This window comes from Felis catus, chromosome B4 (genome assembly GCF_018350175.1).
Source record: "Felis catus isolate Fca126 chromosome B4, F.catus_Fca126_mat1.0, whole genome shotgun sequence".
In the NCBI taxonomy this organism is placed as follows: Eukaryota; Metazoa; Chordata; class Mammalia; order Carnivora; family Felidae; genus Felis; species Felis catus.
Genome location: NC_058374.1, coordinates 16,903,302 through 16,924,507, shown reverse-complemented (window position 1 = coordinate 16,924,507; position 21,206 = coordinate 16,903,302). Strand labels below are relative to the sequence as shown.

The following is a 21,206-nucleotide window of genomic DNA, read 5'->3' as shown; positions in this document are numbered from 1 at the left end:
AATGGGACTATATCAAACAGAAAAGCTTTTGGACAAAGCCATCAACAAAAGAAATGGCAACTTACCAAATTGGAGAAGATATTTGCAAATGATGTTATCTGATGAGGGGTTAATACCCAAGATATGTAAAGAACCAATACAACTCAACATCAAAAAAATAAACAATTAAAAAATGAGCAGAGGAGGGAGGTGAAGAGGCATTTTCCAAAGAAGACATAACACATACAGGTGGCAAACAGGTGAAAAGCCAACCCATGAAGAGACGCTCAACGTCACTAGGGAACATAACCAGGGAAAGGCAGATCAAAACTGTAGTAAGATATTACCTCACACCAATCAGAATGGTTAGTAGCAAAAGGACAAGAAATAACAAGTGTTGGTAAGAATGTGGAAAAATAGGAGCCTACCTGTCTGTTGGTGGGAATGTATATTGTGCAGCCATTATGGAAAACAGTATGGAGCTTCCTGAAAAAATTAAAAATAGAACTACCATACAATCCAGCAATTCCATCTTGGTATTTATCAGAAGAAAATGAAAACGCTGATTCAAACAGATATATGCACCCTGTGTTCATCGCAGCCCTGTTTACAATAGACAAGGTATAGAAGCCGTCTAAGTGTCCATCAATACATGAATACATTTTTAAAAAGTCATTTTTTAAGAAAGTAATATGTATACAATGAAATATTACTCAGCCATAAAAAGGATGAAATCTTGCCATTCGCAACCACAAGGATGGACCTTGATGGTATGATGCTAAGTGAAATAAATCAGACACAGAAGGACAAATACCATATGATTTCACGTACATGCAAAATCCATAAGGCAAATGAACAAACACAACAAAACAGAAACAGACTCTTAGACACAGAAAACAAACTGGTGGTTGGCAGAGGGGAAGGGGTAGGGAAATGAATGAAACAGGTGGAAGGGATTAAGAAGTGCAAACTTCCTGTTATAAAATAAATAAGTCATGGGGATATAAAGTATAGCATAGAGAATATAGTCAATAATATTGTAATAACTATTCACGGTGACAAATGGTAACTAGACTCATTACAGCGATCATTTTTTAATGTATATAACATATCAAATTACTATGTTATATACCTAAAATTAATATTGTATGCCAACCATTCTTCAATTTAAAAATTTTTTAATTAAAACTTCTGAAAGGCATTGAAATGAAAGACTATCATAGACTTGAACTTTATAAACATGTGTATACTCTTGAAATAAAATATTAAATTGTTACTCAATAATTTTCCTCTACATGTACATCTCTTTACTGTTTGTATAAAGTGTTGTGACTTCCCAGTAGGCCAGGTATACCCATATTCAACTATTAAACACAAAACGCATTCTAAATTCCAGTAAGTAATACTTTAGAGTTTGTCTGACCACTGGTCACTCTATAAATTCCAATATAAAGATAAATATAAATGTATGTCAAATGTTTTCAGATTTAAGAAAATTACGAATCAACTACTTCACCTACATGTTTTTCTTAATTAAAAAAGATTATCATGGCATAATTTGAAAGAGATTATTTGAATTCTCAATTTTTTAGAGTTCTAAGTATCATAAGTGCCTGTTGGATTGACAGATGAAGAGGGAAACCCACAAGACACCATCAGGACTTCCTTTAAGGAATTTAAGCATTAATGGGGAACTCAGAAAAGTAAACCCTCAAATAAAGTCTTAATAGAGCACTATAATTAGCACTATAAGAACTCAGGAGGGACAATCAAATGCCTGCCAAGTGAATACTCATACCAACTTTAATCTGTATATTCAGTAGATTGCTCATTTTTGGACCTCATGCTGCTTGGTGAAAAATTATAACCTAAGGTGACCTTGAAATTTTACATATTATTTTTCATAAGTAAAATGGTTAATGTGGCACATTTGAAATACTTAGTTTATCAAGTTATTATTGTTTGCCAGACAATATGATGACAGCATTTCCTAGCTCATGTAATCCTCGTCAACCTATTAAAGTACAATTCTAACCTATTAAGGTAAGATTATTATGCTCTTGTTTTAGATGTGGAAACTAGGGTTTACAGTGGTCAAAGAACTTACCCAAAGCCATAAAGCCAGAAGCTAAGCTTTTAAAGAAGCGTAAACAGACCTCTTATAGTGGGAAGAAAATCCATAAAGCATAGGGGATCTGCGAGATTGGGGACTTTGACGGAGACAAGGGCTAGCATGCAAGTTCTGTTATCCATTCTTACCGTATTTGTTGCCACAGATCATTGAAGAGACTGGCTAGTTTGACACATTACTCTGCACACATAAGCCTCTCAAATCATTCTGTCAGCTGAATATCCACAAGTGTCACCAAGTCGTGAAGACAAATGATATAATTATGCGTCTAATTACTTCACATCAAGGCATTCAGTATATATTATCACATACAGCACAGATGCATTTGCTGTTGTGTTCATAACCTGAACTTCTAATTTTGAACAGGGTTGTGGGGCACCTGGGTGGCTCAATTGGTTAAGTGTGGGACTTCAGCTCAGGTCATGATCTTGCCCTTTGTGATTCCAGCCCCACATTATGCTCCGTGCTGATGGCTCAGAGCCTAGGGCCTACTTCAGATTCTTGTCTCTCTCTCTCTCTCTCTCTCTCTCTCTACCCCTCCCCCATTCATGCTGTGTCTCTCTCTCCAAAATAAATAAACATTAAAAAATTTTTAAACAGGGCTTGTGACTATTTTTATGATGGTATGAAATTCCACAAATAAAATATTCTTTGAAATCCACACCTTCAATTTATGGCCTCTTTCTATGGTAAAACTTTAGGTGTTACTGATGTACCTAGACTTCATTACATTTAACAATATGTATATTAGTACTTCAGTATGAGCAAAGGGCTATGCCTTAAACTGAACCAAACATCTGTTAAACTGAATTGCTGTTTATGCTGAAATCAGTCAATTACATAAAAGTCGCTTGCCACAGCGGATTAAAGAACATAGTTCCATGTTTGAAGGAGACCTTAAAACTACAGCTCAAAAACATTTTTTAATAAATGTTTTATATCTTTTTAAAAATGCCTATTTATTTATTTTGAGAGAGACAGGGAGGGCGAGCAGGGGAGGGGGAGAGAAGGAGGGGGAGAGAGAGAGAGAGAGAGAGAAAATCCCAAGCAGGCTCTGCACCAGCAACATAGAACCCAGTACGGGACTGGAGATCATGACCTGTGAGATCATGACCTGAGGCGAAACCAAGAGTTGGACGCTTAACCAACTAAAGTCATCCAGGTGCCTCTACCATTCAAATTTTTTCAAGTATAATCTAAAACTTATTCAATAACATCAGGTATATTTTCTAAAAAAAATAGTTCTATCTAATTCATTCTTGCAATGCTCTTTAATTTATATAAATGATAAAAATATCATTTTTGGACTTAGTGGGAAAACATGTTCTAATTTTTTTAAGGCTTTAATGAAGAGTGTTTTTAGAAAAAGTGCAGTATACATAACTAACTAACTAAAATTACTAACATTTTCTAGAGATCCAGGTGAGTTAACTTATAAGAATAAAACGTTGCTTAAATTTAACATCAGTTGAATATACTTTTCAAAAAGCGATAAGCTACCCTTATTAAAAACAGTTTATTCTCTACAATGTATTCCTCATTTCTTTCCATAGGACAAAAATTTATACCTCTGAGCTGTCATCACAGAGCCCAACGCGGGGCTCAAACCCATGAGCTATGAGATCATGACCTGAGCCGAAGTCAGATGCTTAACCAACTGAGCCACCCAGGTGGCCCTATTCCATTTTCTTTTTAAAATGAAGACATTTCAAAGGTAGAGAAAGCTCTGAATTTGGATAAGTAATTGAAGTAAACATGAGAGAGAGTCACTAGTATGTTTTTACAAAGGCCCAATACGGGTGTGATAGTTCCCAGGGCAATGATTAAACTAAGTCTAATAAAAATAAAGGGTAAGTCTTGGAGAAAGACGCCCAGGGAATTATGAAGAGGGTTCTGAGGAGTTAATATCATCCGAAGGAGAGAAATAAAACTGAAGATGTAGACTGGGTACAGCCAGCCTGACTTATACACAGCAGGGTGGCCAGCCACGCGCACCATTTCTATGGTGTCAGACCACAGCAGAAAGCTCCACAGGATGATCTGGGCACGATCGTCCTGATGGGACATGGTTCCCAGGATTCCCGAGTGGAAGGAGGGCTCCTGGGGTTCTCCCAGCGCTGGAGCGGGGCTCTGTGTGCTTTGTCCCCGTGGCTGTGATGCCTCGGTCCTCATGGCTGGCTGCGGAGACGAAGTATTTTCTTCCATTTGCTTCACTTGGTCCATCACGGTTTTTACTTGGTGCAAAGTGGCTGTATAGTCATATCTAACTTCATTACCTGCAAGAAATTAATTGATTCATGGCCATTTAAAAAATTTTTTTAATTTTATGTAAATGAAAATTGTATTTCAACTTTACGTAAATTTTTAAATTTCAGTTTTTTAGTTAAATTTAAAATAAGATAAAATTGTAAGCCTCCTCTTTCTGAGGTCTGTTTTACACACATAACTTCAGATAACAATAGGTACCATAATGACAGAAAAAGGTTATGTTTTTGAATTTTTCTAGATATGGATCCCAAGTCAGTTTTATCATTTCACAGTACCAGCCATTTTTGGTTACTGAGCTAAGCACTTTCACATATAATCTCACTTAATCCTCAGAAGAAAATTGAGAAATAGACATTACTATCCCATTTTATAAATATAGAAAGTATACAAGAGGTTAAATGACAACGGAATTCAAATACACAGTTAGTAATGAGCAGGGCTGGAATTCACACCCAGATTTGTTTGACCCCAAGTGACAACCTCTCAACTTTATGGCTGCTATCACCTGCCTAGAGGCAAAACATCATGTGCTAATTATAAAACATGTAAATATCATAAAATCAAAGTCCAATGGTCCAACGTTGTCATTTTTTTATAAGAAGGCCACAGGGATCACTACAACTCAGATGTCCGGCCTTGGAGTTTGGTGCTAAGAGGGAATGTTTAACCAATATGCTAGTGAAGGGTGCCACTCTGAACCCCGGTTTGTTTTTTAATTTGTTTATGTTTATTTTTGAGAGAGAGAGAGACAGAGCATGAGCAGGGGAGGGGCAGAGAGAGAGGCAGACACAGAATGGGAAGCAGGCTCCACGCTCTGACCTGTCAGCACAGAGCCCAACGCAGGGCTCGAACTGAAGACCTGTGAGATCATGACCTGAGCCGAAGTCAGACACTTAACAGACTGAGCCGCCCAGGCACCCCCGAATCCCATATTTTTTTAAGTTTCTCTTTCCCCAAAGTTTTTGAAACAGTCAGTGCAATTGGCTAGACTAAAGCAGTTTGTTTGCAGACACAAGGCTATGCCTGACCAACGCAACGCTCATTTGAATAAGTAGGATATTTTCTCATGAATATCACATTGCGTGTGTGTTTGTGCGCACGTGTGCACATTCACGCATGTGCCTTTCTGTGCGCACGTGGGTGTTGAGGTTGGGGAATTATGAAGGGATCCTCAAATCTCAAGACCTACTACCAGTATTCATGATGGTTTTTAGACATGAAAGGTGTAGCATATTATTTTTCAAACATTTATCTAGTTAAGCACCATTTTTTCTTTTTTTTTCACTAAGAATTTATCTGGTCTTAAGGAAAGATCACTCTGCCAACATGCTGAGCTGTCATATTGCTTGATAAGACAAAATTTAAAGGAGTCATTAGACTTCATAGCTCTAAAGGTTACAGACATGAAGTCAATAAAAATGTGTTGAACCATATTGAGGTGAAAACATTTTAAAAGAGATAACTTATGATTAATGACTAATAAAATATTTGATAACTTTAAATAGGAGTTGTTTAAAGGACAAACCTCGGTTTCCTTTGTATGTAACTAACTACTTTAAAATTTTAAGTGTGAATTGAGTCAATTGATAAACTAAAAAAAAATCTAAATTCTTGATAAAATATTATTTACTTTTTTTTTTTTAACATTTATTCATGTTTTGAGAGACAGAGTGCAAGTGGAGGAGGGGCAGAGAGAGAGGGAGACAGAATCTGAAGCAGGCTCCAGGCTCTGAGCTCTCAGCACGGAGCCTGAAACGGGGCTCAAAGCCACGAACCGTATGATCATGACCTGAGCGGAAGTCAGAGGCTGAACCGATTGAGCCACCCAGGCGCCCCCATTTACTTCTGATATGAATCACTTATAAATAAATGATGGCACCTTTAGAAATTTCTTTACCAAGTTTAGATGACAGTAGCATGAATGAGTATCACTTTAATAAATAAGAGTCAAGTAAGAAAGAAAATTATATACTAATTACTATTATTTTAATATTGCTAAAATTTGGGGCACCTGGATAGCTCACTTGGTTAAGTGCTGACTGCGGCTCAAGTCAGGATCTCACCGTTTGTGAGTTCAAGCCCCATGTCAGGCTCTGTGCTGACAGCTCAGAGCCTGGAGCCTGCTTTGGAATCTGTGTCTCCCTCTCTCTCTGCCTTTGCCCTGCTCATGCTTTCTCTCCGTCTCTCAAAAATAAATAAAAAACGTTAAAAAAAAATCCTAAAATTATCTTTTTTTTAAACTCAGATGCCCACCGGCATAAATTATACCTCTCATTTTACAAAAGAAAAAACTTACATGGAAATTATGTTTCTTAGAGTATGTCATGTCCTGGAGAACTCTCCTTTATTTTATTTTATTTTTTTTAATTTATTTTTTTTGGGACAGAGAGAGACAGAGCACGAACGGGGGAGGGGCAGAGAGAGAGGGAGACACAGAATCGGAAACAAGCTCCAGGCTCTGAGCCGTCAGCCCAGAGCCTGACGCGGGGCTCGAACTCATGGACCGCGAGATCGTGACCTGGCTGAAGTCGGACGCTTAACCGACTGCGCCACCCCGGCGCCCCGAGAACTCTCCTTTAAATAGATAAAACTGTCTGAATGGAAATTCAAATTCCTTTGTCAACATAAATAGTGCAGTGTATAATTTAGGCTTTTGAGGATGACTGTAAATTCAGCATCGTATCAATGCCAGGAAGTGGCAATCTTAGACGTGACACATGAACATTTTTAAACAGTAAGAATCTTAATATCTGTGGATAAGAGCTGTGGGAGGAACAATGAATTCTTAGCTAGAGTTCCTTTAAAAAAAAATTTTTTTTTATTCATTCTGAGAGGGGGGAGGTGGGGCAGAGAGAGAGGGAGACAGAATCCCAAGCAGGCTCTGCACCGTCAGCACAGAACCCGACATGGGGTTTGAACCCCTGAACCGTGAGATCATGACCTAATCTGAAATCAAGAATCGTATGCTCAAGTGACTGAGCCACCCAGGCACCTCAAGAGTTCATTTCTAATAAAATACGAAGGTCCCAGTCCATGTGTATTTGGCGAAATTGGGCTGGGAGCTTCCTATCTCTCTAACCTCAACAGAGACTAGGTTATAGTTAGGGGTACAGGGACTCTGTTGTCCTCTTTCCACGTGAGAAGAACTACAACTGTCCACTGGAGAGCTCTGCTGGCCTCCCAGAAGGGAAGGTGGTGTTGAAGAAGCCAAGGCACTGTATGGTCCTAAGAGTAGGACAATAGATTTGCCCCCGAGCAACGTAAACTTGCGTGTACCCAATACTATTCCTTTTGGCTCAGTGATTAGTTTCCCCACAAATTACTATTTTTTAAATTTCTGCTTATAGCTAGAATTCTTTTGTTGTTGTTAGTATTCTACTGTGGGCAAAATGACACATATTTAGGCAAAATCCATAAAAGATATAAGCACGAAGAAAGAGATCGACTCTCTTTCTTAGAGGCTGACATTTCCCTGTAAAAAGAGAAAGTGGCATCCATTCTGTGTCATTCCCTACATCTAATGCCAGTTGCCAAAAGAACTTTTTGCCTTCACTGCACAAGCTAAATCGTTAAGAAAATGTAATTTTGATCACAGATAAATGTTTAAGTGGCTAGCGCACATCCGTTTTACTTGATTCTTTACACTGATGTATTTCTATTTCTTTTGTTTGTTTTTATTTATTTTTGAGAGAGAGAAAGAGAGACACAGCACGAGCATGGGAAGGGCAGAGAGAGACACACACACACGGAATCCAAAGCGGGCTCCAGGCTCTGAGCTGTCAGCACACAGCCCGATGCAGGGCTCGAACCCACGAACTGCAAGATCACCACCCGAGCTTAACCGAGGGAGTCACCCAGGCGCCCCGATGTCTTTCTATTTCCAACTTGTTTCTCAAAAGGTTTGGATAGCTTACAGGGAAAACCTAAGAACCACATAACAAATCAGTAGGGAAGGATTTTCTAAAGTGAGCATGTATCCAGAGAATAGAAAAGAAATAAAAGAAGAGAGAATCATAAGGAAAGGCGCCTAAAAACATGACGGGAATGAGGCTGATACTAATAATGCACGAGTCAGGCTCCCAATCGTCTGTTATGAGCAGACAGATTATGTAGCGTCCTGTACCAAGCTTCAAATGGGCATAGAGAATGATGTAGCAACTGATGTGGGGAGAGTCCCACCTTCACCATGCTGTTACCTGTGAACACATCAATAAATACAGAAGCATAAAATGTGGCAGGAAAGTAGGGAAAGAGTCCAAATGTCCCTCGACTAACGAATGGGTAAAGAAAATGTGGTATGTATATGCGATGGAGTATTACTAGGCAATCAAAAAGAAGAAAATGATTTCACTCATATGTGGGATTTAAGAAACAAAACAGATGAGCATAAGGGAAGGGAAGCAAAAATAAGATCAAAACAGAGAGGGAGACAAACCACAAGAGACTCTTGAGTCCAGAGAACAAACTGAGGGTTGCGGGTGGGGGATGGGGGAGAGATGGGCTAAATGGACGAGGAGCATTAAGGAGGACACTTGTTGGGATGAGCACTGGGTGTTACATGTAAGTGACGACTCACTAAGTTCTATTTCTGAAATCATTATTAAACTATATGGTAACTAACTTGGATTTAAATGAAAATAATAAAAAATAAATAAAAATAAATCAATAAAATGTGGCAGGGCTTTAAAAGGAAGGTCAGTTCTTTGATGAGAGACTATCCTATGGATCTGCATGAGACTGGAGGTCTGGAAGGTTCAGCTGAGAAGTGACAGTTAAGCAGAGACCTGAAGGATAGGTAGGAATGAATTAGGTGAAGAATGGAAAAAGGAACTTTCTAGATAGTAGAAAGAGCATGTGTAAAGATCTTTCAGCCAGAATCATTGAAAGAGGGAAAGTTTGGTGAGGAGTTGGGGAGGCAGAGAGGGAAGAAGAGGAGAGTTCTAGAAACCTAGTAAGTGCTCTCTACCTACCAGGCACTGTTTTAAGCCCTTTTAATGCATTAATTCATTAAATCCTTAGAAAAATTCCCACCTTAAAGATGAACAAACTGAGGCACAGGGAGATTAGCAATTGTTTCCAAGGTCACACAGCTAGCAAGGAGGGAGATCAGAACTTGATCTCTTAGCTACACTATCAGTGGCAGAGTCAGACTGTGTGGCACCTTATGGGCCATGCTAAGGGGTTTAGACTTTCTTCTAAGCTCAACGGAAAACTGCTGAAGAGATGGAGAGTGGAAGGCAGAGGAACCAGAAAGGACATGGAGACATCAGCAAAGAGGATCTCAAGGCCACTGAGGCAGCTGTTGTGAAATGAGACTGTTATTCCACTCACAGCAACCAGAAAATCAAATTAAACAACTATTCAGAAAAAAATAAGACTAATCTTGATTAACAGTCCCCAAAATCTATTTTTTAAAAAAAAATTTTTAATGTTTATTTTTGTGGGAGAGAGACAGAGCATGAGCAGGGAGGGGCAGAGAGAGAGGGAGACACAGAATCCAAAGCAGGCTCCAGGCTCTGAGCTGTCAGCACAGAGCCCGACGTGGGGCTCGAACCCATGAACCATGAGATCATGACCTGAGCTGCAGTCAGGTGCTTAACCAACTGAGCCACCCAGACACCCCACCCAAAATCTATTTTTCCTGAGAGAAAAGTGTTCTAGAGAAAGTGAAATGCTAATGATTTAGACATAACATTCCGAGAAAAAAAAACTTAGCAAAGAAAATTAATAGTCATTACAAATATTTTAAAGCATATTAAGCACCACAAAGTACTTTTTGTCATAGTCTTGGAGACAAAGGGAAAAAATGTAATAAATTAAAATACAAACAGGGCACTTACATACATCATTATTTTGACACTGTCTATGGACTAAGCTCAACTGCACTATGTATAGTCTGCTTCCTTTGAGCAGCACATCTGAGGTCTGGAAGACAAGTGAGCAACTTCATGGCCAAGTAATAAATGATGAAACTCGGCGCCCACCTCACAGGGTGGTTATAAGGCCTGAACAAGTCAATATTCATAAAACATTTAAAATAGCGCCTGACACAAGCCGTGTGTGTGTTCCATATACCAAAGGTAGGGGCGCCTGGGTGGCTCAGTCGGTTAAGTGTCCGACTTTGGCTCAGGTCATGAACTCACAGTTTGTGAGTTCGAATCTCCCATCAGGCTCTGGGCTGACAGCTCAGAGTCGAGCCTGCTTCTCTTTCTGCCCCTCTCCTGTTTGTGCTCTGTCTCTCTCTCTCAAAAATAAATAAACGTTAAAATATGTATATATATAATATATATATATAACATATTATAAATTAATGTAGCAATCACTAAATAATGAATTAGAATAGAACAGAAATGAATTAAATGAATTAGAATAGAACATAAAATATCAGAATACAGTAAATAGTAAAAGTGATCACAGTTTGTTAAACTTTGGTTATAGTTACACTGTTACCCACTGTCCCGTTTATCAGGGGTGGGGGGGGGTGGGGGGCTGTCAAAAAGTTTGAGAAACTGTGTCACACTGCAGAGCCTTAACAAGGTCAAAGGTTTAATTTGCATACTTGCCTGTTCGGATCACAATGAATCAAAATGCTACCCCACAGATATATCCTAGGCAGGCAGAGACAGCTTGTAATACCTAACGAGCCAATCGTATGCATCTCTTCCCAATTCCATGGTCAGGGGTCAGTGACGTCACCTTGGTAGCTTGAAATTGGTCGCGGAAGGAATACTTACACCAGATACATTGGCGAATGGTACAAAGCAGGGCTTTTCCCCACCCCCACTGGAGGGACAGCTGTGTCAACACTGACCAGCCTACTCCTATCTGTGTTCCAAATGGTATGCAAATCTTCACCAAATAATAATTCATAATAATAACAAATTCAAGACAAATATTCAAACCATCATCAATTCTGGAAGAGCCCAGGGACTGTTCTTTAGAAAAAGCATTGTACTGTTTTCCAGTACATTCAAAAGCCCTATTCATTGCCAGTTCCCTGCCTGGCATGGGAACAAATAAATGTATCATTTCTGGATTTTTAGGCAATGTAAAGTATTAAGAAAATTCTTTTGTCTAAAGCAGCTGGAAGGCTGGATAGGTTAAAGACCATCTTCCCCTCCATTATTAGTTCAAAGACTCATCTGGACAAGACATATATTATATATAATAATGTAACAATGAATCATTACAGTATATTAATTATATGGACAATTATAAGTATATAATATGTACCAATATACAATTATATATTATACAAATATTGAATATATTTCAATAAAACAAATAGTAAAGTAAAATGCTAAAAAGCATATAGTTATCTTATTTCCAAATATAAATAATTCTAGACTTTGAAATGGTTTGAAATGCCTCTACTAGTAAGCACCTGAGTAGAGACCAAAGCTTGGAATCCCAGCACGAACCCAAGCCGGGTGACAAAAATGAACACATAGGGGAATGAGCCTGTTTCTGGCCTTCAGAGCACTCCCTCTGCCTTAATTGTGTGCATTTGCTAGTGAAGTTTATTGATGTGCTATTCTATCCGCTAAACTGCCAGCTCCATGAAAAGAGAGGCTGTTTTCACTCCCCACTGTACCCCTAGGACCTGGCCGAGCACCTGGTATGTATGTAACAGATCCTCCATAAAGATTTGCTGCATAGAAGGTGGGAGACATTCCTGTTCTGGAGTCTGGCGACATAAGGGAGCAATGGGCATCCTGCTGGGGAAATCCACACCAAGGCGAGCAAGCCCAAACATGACAACCAGGCCTCCAAGCACACACCACCCTCCGTTCAACAGGAAGAAGGACTCCGGAGCCCTGCACAAGGTCTTCCATGAAGACTGCTGTCTGGCCCGGGTCCTGGAGAGAGCACTTCAAGCGAGCCCACACGACTGATTCAGCTAAGGAGCTCTGGAGGATGTTCGGAGGTCCTGGCAGCCCGGGCACCTGAGCAGCTCAGGTGTGAGAGAAGACGTCACATGGCTTTTGGGCCCAGGAGCCGCCGGTGTGACGTGTCCCCTGCATCGCCCAGCGGGAGTGGGGCACACATCAGCGGGAGACAGCACAAGCAGCAGCCCGATTCAAGACATTTCGAAGGGTTCCCAGGCACCGGCAGGGGCAGGAGTCACCAGTCAGAGGACAAAAATGCCGATGTGTGCTTCCGAGAAGAATGGGGTTTGTGAGTTCGCAGGAAACACGCTAAGAACACCACCCCTGGCCAGAAACAGGGGGGCTTGGGGTTCTAAACTAGTGGACCCACAGCAAAATGGTGCTCCATACAAAGGACCCTATGATGTAAACACAAAACGACCAAGATTTCTGCACATTATGCAGACCGTCAGCTCAACAACCTATTTTACTCTATTCACTCCAAGACAAGGAAATCTAGAACTTGAAAAACAGTTTACTTTCAACCTTGGACCATGACATTTGCTGATTAATAATGATATGAGGAACGGGTCTTGGTACTAGGACACAGTAATGCATGCTGAATTCTTCATGTTCCCCTTATTTCTATCAGCCTCTCTAAAATACTTACTCAGGAAAAATCTCTTGCAACTCTCAAGAGTCTCACTTTGTATACTAAAATTGTTCATCTCCCCCCCACTCCCCCTGCCCCGTGCAGGAAGAAAGTACCGATTAAATGCCAAATTGTTACAATCGTGTAAAGCTGTCCTAATCAAAGGGTCACCATGTGACAGCACTTGATGTCCTACGTCTTTTGGCACGAGGATGGCTACAATATAGTCTCTGGCCCGATACACACTGACCTAATCCTGACAGCTGGTACTTCATTAGAAGGTATAAATCAGAAATTCTACCCTTCTCTCAGGCTGGTCTGGTAAATAGCTACTTGTTTCTGAAGAAGGCAGGGAAAATCCTAGAACTAACTTACTTTTCTGAAACTTCCTTATTCTAAATAGCAAACGGAGGGTATGAAAGGAAATAGTTCCCCTCCTTGGCATGGCCCCGAAACACAGTGTTCCTCATACGTACTCTCTAAACACATTGCAAAACACATTATGGAAGCCCAGCTCACACGCGGGTCTCATATTGTATAATAAGCTTTTTCTTAAAAAGAAACAAAGGGGAACTCAAAGTGCCATTCATTTTATTCAGAGAAAAGCAGCATCCTTCCCCCCCCCCCCCCTTGATTGTCTGTGGCATCTCTTATATTCCTTTTGGTTAAAGTGTTGAGTTCCATTTTGAGGGAATCTGGAAAGCAGATTCCTTTAGGAATTTGGATCTGGGCTCTCAGCTTTGAACTCGCTATATGTCACATTTCCCAATACTTCCTACAACCAGGGTCTCTGAGACAGGGTGGGTATCAGAACTATTTGTGAAGCTTTTAAAAATTATGGATGCCAGGCCTTAAACTAACCTCGCGTGTACAAGTATGTTCACAGGCGGTCCATGATTCACTGGAAACAGCTTAGAAGGATGAAACTCATCACTGTCATTCATTTAAGAAATTGTGTTAACTCAGTAAGAAGGAATAACTCAGAAAGTAATAGGTCCTTCCTTTTCCTCCTTCCATTCCTGCTCTATAGACTCTTAAACCTAGCTCAGTCATACAGTTCCATCTTTTCTACCATCAATGCCCAGATTTCTCAGGATCATTGAAGAAATGATGCTCATAATGGAAGAATGATTGACTCATAATCTCGAGTGGTCCCAGGACAAATTCCTGGTTTCCCCTCTTCACCAAACCCTAAGCTTCTGTCATCCTTCCATCCCCCTGTCCTTGACCTTGAGCAGTTACTCCAAATCTTACCCATTCTGTTACAGATTCTCTCCCTCTGTCCCTCCACACTGCTCTCTGCAGGTAACTTTGCTTCCTAGTTCACAGTTCCTAGTTAAGGCTTTCAGGCATTAACAGGTATAAACAGCCCCTGCTTGCTTTCTGCCCACACACTAAATCATAGTCACAAGTCTCAATCACCTGGGGGGCTTTGAAGACCACATGTGTCTGGCCCTATGCCCCCCCCCCCACCAAAATTATGATTTTAATTATCTGGGGTTCAGTCTGGGAGTTAAAAAATTTTCAAGTCTCTTAGGTGATTCGAATGGGCAGCCAAAGTGAAAACCAATGTTCCTAATTGGGGCTACACACCAAGAATCCAATGAGGTTTTGTTTTTAAAAATCTAAGCACGTCCAAGTCCCATCCTGATTCAGTTTATCAGGTGTTGCTATGATTGGCATGGACATTTTTAAAGTGCTCTATTAAGTCCTTTCTTCATGTTGGAAATGCCAGAAGAAATGGGCAGAAATACAACAGAGGCAGAGGTCTAAAAGCTTTGCCAGATCCAGGGAAGAAATACACTGATTATCATTTCTGATTGATTGGGTGCGTGTGAATTAATGAGTTTATATCCTACAGAGAATCCAACTTCTTTTCTTTATGAAACACTTACATGTAAAAAAGTTTTGAGAAAATATTCAGTAAATATTTATACCACCTTGGAGTGAGAAAAATACTTTTAAAGCAAAACACCATAGACAGACTCCATCTGGGAAATAGTGACAGAATGGAGTATGTCAAAATTAAAAATTTCCTATATCAAAAAATTAAAAGGCAAATAACTGAAATATATGCTACATTTCTGACAGGCAAAATTTAATGGCCTTACTATTTACAGAACTCATGAACCAGGAGTAAAAACAACAACAAAAAAGAATAGACGCATCAACAGAAAAACAGATCAAGGACATAAATATATGAGTTTTAAAAATACAAACAGCCAAGAAATCCATGAGAAAATGCTCAACACAACTGCTATCTTAAAGAAATTATTAAAATAATAAGATACAGTTTTTTGCCTATAAAACTGGCAAAGATGAAAAGGGATAAATTATCCAAAGTTACAAGGTTGAGGAGAAACAGGTGTTACACTGCTGTTTAGATGCTAAGCAGGGCATTCTTTAGAGGGGGTCGTTTGCTTGAAGGACACATATCAAAAGCCTTAAAGCTTGAATATACTTTGAGCCAGAAATTGCAACACCTAGGCATTTAACCTAAAGAAGTAATTATCTAGGCTGCTGAGGTCCTGCGGCCCTTGGCCCAGGTGTCTGGGTATTAAGAACACTACACAGTAGGAACTGGACCGGGGCCACCGCGAGCAGATTTATTTGAAAACCTTACACTGCCAACATCGTACCTGGCACCTCTTACTGATGTGACAGTGGAAACCACCTCGTGCACAGCGCTCTGATGTTTTCCGCCCAAATAGCCTGTCGATCTCACTTCTAGCAAGTCGTCTCTGTGCACATACCCCCAAGGCAGCCAAACCATCGTGCTATGCCCGTTTGTAAAATCCCCTGTGAAGGACCCCCCTCTGTATTCGTCTGCATGTGCAGCCAGCCCACAATAGTCTCGTTTCTTCTGGCAAGTGTCATTGCCAAGGAGTCTGGGCATGTGCAGATGCTCAGGGTCTTCTGAGGACACTCTGTGGTCATCCAGTGACAGTTAACTCTCTCTGTCCCCGGCCTCTGCTTGGCCGGGCACCTCTGAGTGGCTTGTAACTCACATACACAGCACCGGGTCCCCCAGACACCGACCACCTGCACCAGCCATGCCTGTGCGCCCGTACATATGGCTCACCCCCACTGCTCGACTCAAACCACATCATCCTGCTCATTCTCACCACATCCTTCTCCTTTTTTTCTGCAACCCTTTTTACTTCTGAACAAGAGTCATATAACAGTCGTTAAAAACCAGGAAAAAAGAAAATCTAGTTGTCCAACAGGGTTAGTTAAAAACTCATGGCTAAATGAGTCACGGTTCATTAATATAACGGGATACTATTCAACTAATAAAAAACGATGATACCACCACATATTTTTAAGGAAAAAAGATACAAAATAGGTTTCCTTGAGTCAAGCGTGCCCCTGATGATGGTATCAGCTATCAATCTGTAGTTTATAGAATCCTGGTGGATTTCCATTTTCTTCTTTTTTTGCTTATGCGTATTGGACGATCTTTTAAAATAATTATGTATTTGGGGGAAACAGAAAATGTTAGAAATAAAACAATTTCAAACTGGAATATTAAAAAATGGATCTGGTTTTTCATACATGTTGGGCCTCAAAACCTGTGTGTGCCCCACCAGGTTGGGTTTGCTTACCTGCACTGCTGTAATGTGGTGTAATGTTAGCGTGTTGTGTAGCATTGGATCATATCCCCAAAACAGCAGCCGTCACAAGACCTTGGAGGAGGGTGCACTTGGTCTCTGGGTAGGGCAGCATCATGATTCTCAGGGAGCCATGGGCTGGAGAAGTAGGGAATTGGCCACCTGAGTTACTGTACTGCCCTGTACCGAAAGCTACAGCTATGAATCTAAATGAGGTCCGAGATTAATGGTTTTCAGACATTTAGCAGAAGAACCATTTTTTTTTTTCCCAAATGAAATCTGACACAAACAAATGCCGTGCCGATGTGGTTCAGGTAGGAAGTGGAGCACCAGTGACTCTGGTTAAGCTTCCCTTTTCTGCCCACGGACCCCTACAAATCCGCTCTGTAGGTTTCCGAAGTTTACTACTTGAGAAACAAACAGTGGCTGGTTTTAAGAAGGCAGCTTTCACCTCAACAATAGATTTTTCCATTCAGACTGTGAAATCCAACTGGTTTTTTTTGCCCATTTATTACATGCAGTCCTGAGTTTCTTAAGGCCCAATCTTCCTTCTGTGTAGAAAGCCTTCTTCACCATATCTGCCTAAACTCCTACAAATCCCAGATATTCCCTTTAGTATTTTTCTGACCTCCGACACCTTAGATAAAATGAAATATTTCTTCACGTGTAGCCCCAAAGTACTTTAACTATGATACTCTATTTTACCACTTATAACATGGTGCTTGAGGCAGGCTTAGGCTGTTCAAGTGAGTCCCTACAGGTAGAACTGAAACTTTGCGTCCAACCATTGACTTGTTTGTGTGTCTGTTTGCATTCGCGGGTTTTTATGGAGGTTAAGGAATCTGGGTGGGGGCAAAGGGAACCTAATAGTGACCATGATTTGGGGTTCAGACAATATAGGTTAAGACTGATGTAAGGAGAAACTAGGATATTCCCTGGGAGGCAAGTCATAGCAGGATGAAAAGTGTTTAGAACACAGAGTCAGGCAAGAGTGGTGGGAAAACAGCAGGCCAAGTTGTTTGTGTGTAAGAGTGATGAATGGAAAAAAAGCAGGAGCGATGGAATATTCAGCAGTCTGGACCAATAAATGAGACCACAGGAGACTCACTTTAGTTCTGGGAGAGGAAACAATATGGAAGAGGAAGAAAGATGGGGGCCCAGTCATTCATTGGTTGGGACTGAGCTAACAAAATTCAAACAGAAATACCCACATACTAATATGAGCTGGGGACATTCAGGGGATACACTGTATTCTTACTATTTGTTCCCAAGACTGGGACTTGCCATTATTAGGTATGACATCTGCGAGACCGCCATGCCTCAGAGATCTAGGTACCAGAAAATATTCCCGTGTGAGGCGCAGGCTATGTGAAATAATGCATGGACATGTTCTGACATGGTCATCACTTGATACTGAGATATTTCAACTGGTACCAGAAAGTTAGTGGAAAGGACTCCTTGATCCCATTAAGACTGCTTTAAGCATGAGCACCTTTTTTTTAAATATAGAATAACTTGTATTTAAAATTTTAGTAAAGGGGGCGCCTGGGTGGCGCAGTCGGTTAAGCGTCCGACCTCAGCCAGGTCACGATCTCGCGGTCCGTGAGTTCGAGCCCCGCGTCGGGCTCTGGGCTGATGGCTCGGAGCCTGGAGCCTGTTTCCAATTCTGTGTCTCCCTCTCTCTCTGCCCCTCCCCCGTTCGTGCTCTGTCTCTCTCTGTTCCAAAAATAAATAAAAACGTTGAAAAAAAAATTAAAAAAATAAAATAAAAAATAAAATTTTAGTAAAGGAAAAGCTACACAAAGATCAAGCTTCTGTAGCTTGGAATTAAGGCGGATGGGATGGCACAAGGGGGTCCATAAATCCAAGCACTGCAGATTACCTTAGTTTCCTCTACCATAGGATCATGGCTGTTACAAGTTGACTGATGGGTATGCCTTTCAAACTCTCTGGACCAAGCACAATATATTACCTTTCCCAACCTTTTCTAAAGGGAGCCAAATATTTTTAAAGCTCGTTCACCACCCACCCCTACCCAACCTCTTGGATTCTAAAGTACCACATGCAACAACACATATTTTTAGCCTACTGGTTTATGTTCAGACCTATGTATTACAATTTACATGTTTATGACTATGTATTAAGTTCCAGAGGATAAATGATAACACTCAAAGCTCACATAATCCATTTTGTTAGTATGCATGTTTTAAAATGAGTAAAGGGGACTATTTGAGTTCAAAAGCTTGTACAAAAATTAAATGCATGTATAATTAATATTTGCAAAGGTGTTTTGAGTGAATGCTAGTTTTTTAAAGTGGGACTTTATTAAAGGGTAGAGCTATTCAACCAGACATTAGCCTGCTCAAGTTTGGGCAGTGAAGAGCTCAAGAAGGAGGCTCTTCAAATAAGAAAAAGCAATTGTATAAAATGTTCTCGGGTCTTATCTCCAAGACTGACTTCTTTGGGGTTTTCTTGTTTCAATGCTCAGTGTCATTGTCATTTCTGGACACAGAGAAAATTCTCCTTTAACAACCAAACTCATCACTTAAAATATAACTTGTTCCAAAAAATGTAACGTACATTTTTAATTTTAATTTTTTATTTCAGAGATAGAGCGAGAACAGGGGAGAAAAGCAGAGGGGGGAGAGAGAGAGAGAGAGAGAGAGAGAGAGAGAGAGAGAGAGAGAGAGAGAGAATCCCAAGTGGGCTTCACACTCAGCATGGAGCCCAATGCAGTGCTCGATCCCACCACCCTGGGATCATTACCTGAGCCAAACCAAGAGTCAGACTCTCAACCCACTGATCCCAGGTGCCCTTACATGTACATTTTTTAAAAAAGAGAATGTTCATGGGGCGCCTGGGTGGCTCAGTCGGTTAAGCGTCCGACTTTGGCTCAGGTCACGATCTCGTGGTTCGTGAGTTCAAGCCCCGCGTCGGGCTCTGTGCTGACAGCTCAGAACCTGGAGCCCATTTCAGATTCTGTGTCTCCCTCTCTCTCTCTGACCCTCCCCCGTTCATGCTCTGTCTCTCTCTGTCTCAAAAATAAATAAACGTTAAAAAAAAAAGAGAATGTTCACTAAGAACTTACGCAGAATGTTCACATTAACATGGAAGGTTATTAACACGGAAGAATTTTTAAAAACAATCCATTTTCAAGATAGGTTTGCATTGAGAAGGAATCTAGAGAAGTAGCAAAGAAAGTGGCAATTCCCAAATCTCCTCAGTTTGAAATAAATACCCTGGACTCTGGAGGGCAGATGTAACTTGAGGGTACCTTTTCCTCATTAGATGGCCCCTAGTTGCCTGCCACCTTAGCTACCTTGTCACCTGTGTTATGTTAAACGTAACAACCATCGTCTCCCACCTAAGGACAAAGTGCAAAATATGAAGCTCAGAATCTCAGATTTCCTGGTGGCCTCCAGCTCAGCTTTATTTTTCAATTTGAGGAGTAAGAGTGACCGGAAGGGTGGTGGCTCATGACCCATAAGTGATTCTCTGGTCTTTTCCTTCCTGGAGGTAGGAATCATCTCTATTACTCTCCAGAATTCCCCTGTGACTCACTCATTTTAACCCATCCACCTCACCAGGAAGTGATTCGACAAAACCTACCCATTTCATGTATAAAATCTTGGTCATCCAATAACGATAGCATACACATATTATAAATTAAGCACAGATACTATCACATGAAATTAAGTGAAAGTTGAAGAAATTTAAGACCAACTGAACAAAATATTCAATTAACAAAGTATCGTTTGTTTTTTTTTTTTAAGACCAACCTATATTTAGTTTTGACTGATCCCTTTGGAGGAATGTGGTATATCTTGGTTTTGGTAGTGTGATCTTTTAGCTTTTTGACAATCTACAATTAAAAACACATAATTCTCTAGGACATAACTTCAGTAGTCACATTAATTTCTATCAAAGATATCCAAAACTATATTTATTCATCTAAACTGAAAGGTTTTAAGAAGGTTTCTAAAAATCTAAATCCATAATAATTTACTTAGATTATTTTCTTGCTAGAGTAAACATTAAGGTTTTCCTTATTAAATATTTGCTAAGTTTATTAATTTATCAGTACTACCAAAATACAAATAAGAGTAACTATTTAGCTATCAAAGTAGTTTTTAAAATAATTATATTTAGATATCTTCATTTCTAATCTTCTAACTGTAATGTTAGAGGTAAGAAAAGGTATCATTAAACATGTCAACAGATAACTGGGCGACAGAAAGGTAAACAGTATGTCAAACTTTTAAAAATATTACATTTAAAAGAATACTTACAATTTTGCCACCTTCTAAGAGAATATATCCTGAGTTTTTCAATAATATCCACCATAATCAAGGAAGTCAGAACCAGAGAAACTGGCAGATCAGGTAAGGTATCAGGTAAGGTATCCGCAGAACCATTAATATTCTTTTGAACCTGTTTTCAGAAAACCATTTAGAAGCATTACTTCTTTTGTGCTGTCTTTGTTTAAAATTCTTTTAATAGTCTGGAAGCAACATTAAATTAATTCCAAAGACATTTGCTAAAAGACTAGAAGCTTGATTTCCAGCTTTTCAGGTAATCAATCCCATTAGCTGTTGAAGGATTTGTAAAGATGTAATAAAGATTCTTATCAATGGAAGAGCTTTCAGTTCAAGAGAGAGCTTGGTAAATACGCACCAAAATATAACAGCAGGCTCCTG

At 40.0% G+C, this 21,206-nt stretch overlaps 1 protein-coding gene across 2 annotated transcripts in view; it reads right to left on the bottom strand.

The window, feature by feature from the left end:
* Positions 1-1,140: 1,140 nt before the first annotated feature.
* The window catches only part of TMEM236 (transmembrane protein 236), a 55,572-nt gene continuing 35,506 nt past the window's right edge, over positions 1,141-21,206 (bottom strand). For both annotated transcript variants that reach the window (XM_045060966.1, XM_019834003.3), the window contains exons 3-4: positions 20,799-20,940; positions 1,141-4,386 (exon numbers count right to left, since the gene is read on the bottom strand). In XM_045060966.1, coding sequence (XP_044916901.1) covers positions 3,803-4,386; positions 20,799-20,940 — 726 coding nt within the window. In that variant the 3' untranslated portion in view covers positions 1,141-3,802. The remainder of the gene's footprint in view (positions 4,387-20,798; positions 20,941-21,206) is intronic.